General features: G+C 37.9%; 1 protein-coding gene across 1 annotated transcript in view; it reads right to left on the bottom strand.

The window, feature by feature from the left end:
- LOC106879190 (E3 ubiquitin-protein ligase TRIM23) overlaps positions 1–5,964 on the bottom strand; it is a 27,614-nt gene that overhangs the window by 10,747 nt on the left and 10,903 nt on the right. The window contains exons 2-3 of the mRNA XM_014928644.2: positions 2,056–2,346; positions 417–695 (exon numbers count right to left, since the gene is read on the bottom strand). Of these exons, the coding sequence (XP_014784130.1) occupies positions 417–695; positions 2,056–2,346 (570 nt within the window). The remainder of the gene's footprint in view (positions 1–416; positions 696–2,055; positions 2,347–5,964) is intronic.

The following is a 5,964-nucleotide window of genomic DNA, read 5'->3' as shown; positions in this document are numbered from 1 at the left end:
TTTTTTTTTTTTTGTTACCAAACTGCTAAGTTTTGGGGACATAACACAAAAACAAACCAACACCAGTAGTCAGATGGTGGTGGGGGACAAACACAAACACACACATGCATAGATATGTCAGGGACTGAACCTGAAACCATGTGGTTGGGAAGTAAACTTCATAAACACACTATCACACCTGCGCCTAAAAATACAAAACAAAAAAAAGGAAGAACACATTGGCTAATGTAATCTGAGGTAAACTATGCCAAGAGATAAAAAAAAAACAGTCTTATTTTGCTTTGGTGTAACTGGAACCTTGGTCATGGCTAGTATGCCTTTGATCACAGGCCTGTTCAGTTAGGACTGATCTGGGGTTAAACAAGAGCAACCCTTATGAAACAATACTAATTAAAGGGTTAACGAGACATCTTTACCTTATGTCGCACATGTCGTCCATAGTCCTTACATATGTAGCACATCAGGGGAGACATCTTACACTCGTCTTCCAAACAAGCAAATTCCACCAGATGCATCGGATGGTAACTGCATTTGGGGTTTTCTCGCGGCTTTTCAGATAATGCAACTCGCTTGTGTCGAGCCAAGGTGCGAGTTGCATGTGTAATTTCTGAGCATTCTATGCACAAATGAGTGCAGCATGTAGTGCAGTAAAGTACAGCAGTATGGAGCTCATTTTCATCACAGACTATTGCAAGCTGAAATGTAAAAAAAAAAGTCATTATTATCATCATCATCATCATCATCATTGTCATTTTTAATGTCCATTCTTTCACACTTGCATGGGTTAGATGGAATTTTTAAAAAAATAATAAATAAATGCACCCTTTTAAAGCCTAGCCAGGCTCATGGGCCCGGTTTCCCGGTTTCTATGGTGTATGTGTTCCCCAGCTGAACGGGATGCCAGTACATCGCAGCGTTACTCATTTTTGCCAGCTGAATGGACTGGAGCAACGTGAAATGAAGTGTTTTGCTCAAGAACACAACACGTCGCCCGGTCCAGGAATCAAAACCACAATCTTATGATCATGGTGCTGACACCCTAACCACTAAGCCATGCGCCTCCACGGCGCCCTTTTACAGCCTAGCCAGGCTCATGAGCCTGGTTTCCCGGTTTCTATGGCGTATGTGATCCCCAGCTGGACGGGACGCCAGTCCATCGCAGCGTTACTCATTTTTGCCAGCTGAGTGGACTGGAGCAACGTGAAATGAAGTGTTTTGCTCAAGAACACAACACGTCGCCCGGTCCAGGAATCAAAACCACAATCTTATGATCATGGTGCTGACACCCTAACCACTAAGCCATGCGCCTCCACGGCGCCCTTTTACAGCCTAGCCAGGCTCATGATGCCGACACCCTAAGCATTAAGCCACGCGCATCCACAGATGGAATTTAGTGAGGTAAATTTTCTATGATCAGATGCCCTTCCTGTTGCCAACCATAACCTGTTTCCAAGTAGGATAACATTTCTCCATGTCTGAGTATGTTTTCACAGAATATTGGAAATGGATGACATTCATTTACAACCATCAACTGTCACATGATGTCAAGACAAGGAGACACAAACATATGCACACTCACACATACATACACACACATATACACACAATATATGATACAGGCTTCTTTCAGTTTTTGTCTACCAAATCCACTCACCAAGCTTCAGTCAGCCTGAGATTGTAACAGAAGATACTGAACCAAATCGGCACACAGTGGGACTGAACCCTGAACCATGTGGTTGGGAAGCAAATTTCTTAAGCACACATTCACACCAGGACCTATCAACACTTCATAATGTTATATTGTTTCACTTGTTTAAGTCATTGGACTGTGGCCACACTGGAGCACAGCTTTGTAGAATTTTAGTCAATCCCTGTTGGCCCCAGTACTAATTTTTAAGTCTCATATACATTTTAGCAGTGACGTGAGCCCCATGCCGGTAGCACTTACCACTTACCACGAAGCCAAATTTTATATTGAAATATTACAAGTAAAAACTATACACGAAAAAATATACCATGTTTTGAAAGAGAATATAAGATGTTATTTTAACCTACCTCTTTTTCTTTTGCAAGAGCTGCTTCTGAAAATATTTTAAGTGGCATTTTTTTAGAATACTGTAATTTCTCCAAAAGTTCAAGAAGTGCAAAATTCTTCTTTAAGCCCCATACTCCAGAATCTCCAATTTCAGTAGGTTGTCTGTCAAATGGACACAGGATTGCTCTGCCATGCAAGGTAAGCCTTGTCAAACACTGATGACACAAAGTGTGGCCACAGAAAAGTAGCCGAGGCACTTTGTCGCCTTGACATCGAAACACCTCGACACACAATCGACATTCTAATACTGCCTGGAAAGATAAAAACAGGGAAAAAAATGAAAAAATTAAAGAATTGCACAACGTAAAAAAAAAAGGAGAGAAACATTAGGAAACACCTGGAGTAGAGAAGGTAGTTTATTGATGAGGTTGCAAATGGCAATGAAAGGACATTGACGAACCTAACTGACTGATTGTTTGACAGAATGATTAATCAAACAATCGATTAGTTGATTAGTTAAATGCTTAACCAACTGACTAATAATAATCTTCCTAATTTTTGGCACAAGGCCAGATCAACTGGTACTTATTTCAGTGACCCAAAAGGACGGAAAGCAAAGTCAACCTTGTTGGAATTTGAACTCCAGAAGTAAAGCTAGAAGAAATGCCACTAAGCATTTTGTCCAGCATGCTAGCTTCCCACCTTCAAATGAATAATGATAATGATGATGATGATGATGATAACAATGATGATGATGATGATGATAATAATAATAATAGTAAAAAGAAGTGAAACAGAACCAGTGCTTGTGTCTCTTATTGGTATAATGACCCTCCCAAGATACAACAAAATCTGTTTCAACACAAGAATGAAATATCTAAATTAGTTATTTTTTAACTTGTCCAGAAATGTCAGAACACCAATTTTTTTTTTTTCTTTCTGGGAGGTATTTACAACATTTTCCCTTCAGCCTGGCAATACACATTAACTTTTGACAGAACTCAAAATGGATTAAGCTATAAACAACAGCTACACCTGCGACTATATAGGCTTAAGGTTAGTGGAGAGCAAAATCAAAGGGTGTCCTCAGGCAGAAAACTCAAAGGTTGGCCCAGACAGCACATGTACTAGCTATACCAGTCTGCCAAGTATTTGTACATAAGCAAAGCAGAGCCAAGTAATTAAGAAGTTTGACTCACACAACTACATGGTTCTAACTGTGTGACACCTTGGGCAAACATCATCTACGATAAACAAGAGTAGACCAAAACTCTACTGAAGACTGGTGCTTACGATGATTGGTTCACAGTAGCTTGGTTGTGGGTTTGATTCTTTGACCAGGCAGTGTTTTGTGTCCTCAAGCAAGGTACTTCATTCCATTCAGCTGAAAATCAGTACCAATAATAGCTGGGGGTGGAGAATAACCCTATGATGGACTGGCATCTTGTTCTGAAGGAGATTCTTACATTATTGATCACTTAAATGACATATAAACAGAGATAAGCTCTCACCTAACTGGGTCTGTACACTTGAGACAGATAAACTTTAAATTATACATGTGTGTGTGTGTGTATGTGAGTGCATGTGTGTGCTTGTGCACATGTGTGTGTACACACAAACACACACACATATATGACATTCAGATGTTCTTTACCACCCTACAATTGAATAGGAAGAATTCCCAGGATGCTATCCTGCAATAAATTCGGCATATAAACAAGACACATACACTGTGTATGTGCAAGTGATGATATTTACATTACTTGAACTGCTTTTAATTCATAATTAAGTGGCGAAGTGGTTAAGGTACTCAGTTCATGATTGTAAGGTTGTGAATTTGATACCTGGTGATGTATTGTGTCCTTGAGGAAGATACTGTACTTCATGTTATTCCACTCTACTCAACTGGGAAAAATGAGTTGTACCCGTAATTCAAAGGGCCAGCCTGGTCTCATTTTGTGACATGCTGAATCTCCCAAAGAACTACGTTAAGGGTACACATGTCTGTGGAGTGCTCAGCCACTTGCACATTAATTTCATAAGCAGGCTGTTCCGTTGATTGGATCAACTGGAACATTGTCATTGTAACCGATGGAGAAACCATATATATATGAACTACAACTTGAATGTTATACAGCAAAAACTGCAACTGGACTAGACCTACCAAACTAATGCTGACATGGAAAAAATGGAGACAAAATGCTGAAGATAATGACAATGATGATGAACTATTTTGAATTCATGAATTTGTTAAGAATTTAACTTTTCTTTATATACAGAAATTGACGACTAAATCTCCTTTGCATATTGATCAGTAAAATAAGTTTACTAACAGCTTAAATCTTTAATTAATACCGATTTTACTCATTTACACAACAAAGTCACAAGTTTAGACTTGAGATCATTTATAGATTCCAGTACAGTTTCTGGTTTCTATTTTATTGTTCATGAAGAAATAAAGGGCAAACTCGACACCAGCAGAATCTGAATTTAGGAAATGAAAGATTATAACTCAATACAGCAAAATATTTAGCCCAGACCCCTTTACTAATAAATTAATTAATTAATGATAAAAATTATCATGTTGACTGGTAGAAACTAAAAATTATAGGGAGGTATATAATCAATCGATTTAATCAATTTGTTGCCTGATATTTAATTATTGATTCTGAAGGATGAAAGGCAAAGCCAACCAGAATATAGAAGGATAGTGAGTTAGCAAAACCATTGGCATGCTAGACAAGATGCTTGGTGCCATTTCGTCTGTCTTTACAGTCTGGGTTCAAATTCCACCAAAGTCAAATTTGCCTTTCATCCTTTCGAGGTCAATAAAATAAGTACAAGTTGAGCACTGGAATTGATGACATTGAATTACCCACTTACCTAAAGTTGCAGGCCTTGTGCCAAAATTTGAAGCTAATATCAGAATGAGACAGTTAGACATTGCCCTTTGGACTCTGATAATTTGGCATGGCTGACTCGGCATTTAACCTGTTTTGGTGACAGTAACTTTTGGCACTAAAGCCAAACACACTCGCATACATGCATACAGAAATATACACATACATAAAGTGAGAGAGAGACATCACACATACATAAAAATATAACTAGATGCTCACACACATTAACAGAGAAAGAAAGAGAGAAAGAGCAGGAGAGAGAGAAAGAGGAGAAGGAGAGGGAGAGAGAAAGAGATGGAGAGAATAAGTGAAACACTAAAATGTCTGATGTCATATAAGTCGGTATTGAATCGTGCCAAAACATCTCATACTCGGTATGTATTATTCTCATTCCTCTGTCAGTTGAATATTTCTGTCTTTTTATTTTCTCAAACAAATATATTACCAAACACGTTTTGTCAGGGTTTATTGCAGTTTTATTAAAAACACATATCATTTCATTAACAATGAAAACAAAAAAAAAGACAATTATTTATATCAAATTTACACAATATGTACATGAAAAACAAATCAAATTTACTTTCAAAATGACTTTGGAAAATACAAATACCAAAACCATTCCATTTTCCCATCCTTGTATTGGCTGAATGAATATATTACTTGCAGCAGTGATTTACAGTTGGATGCCCTTCCTGACACTAAACATATCTGCTTTTTCAAGTAAGGGATGACTTATTTCATACAACTTCGAAGGCAGAACAAGCTTGAATGATATTTGCTGACAGAAGAAACAGACAACAAAACTACATGCCACACAGACATATATATATATCTGAACACTATTCAATATTTTTCTCCGTGTTTTTCTCCTTGTCTCCGTATTCTTTCTGTTGAAGAGCGTAGCTCGAAACGTTAAAGACTTTCCGTATTCCCGAGCGTCATACTAATACATCCTTTTGTTGTTTACACCACCTGTCCTCGTCTCTTGTTGTTTTTTTGTACATTCTCCCATATATATATATATATATA

Source organism: Octopus bimaculoides, chromosome 8 (genome assembly GCF_001194135.2).
Source record: "Octopus bimaculoides isolate UCB-OBI-ISO-001 chromosome 8, ASM119413v2, whole genome shotgun sequence".
In the NCBI taxonomy this organism is placed as follows: Eukaryota; Metazoa; Mollusca; class Cephalopoda; order Octopoda; family Octopodidae; genus Octopus; species Octopus bimaculoides.
This window is presented reverse-complemented; position numbering and strand designations above follow the sequence as displayed.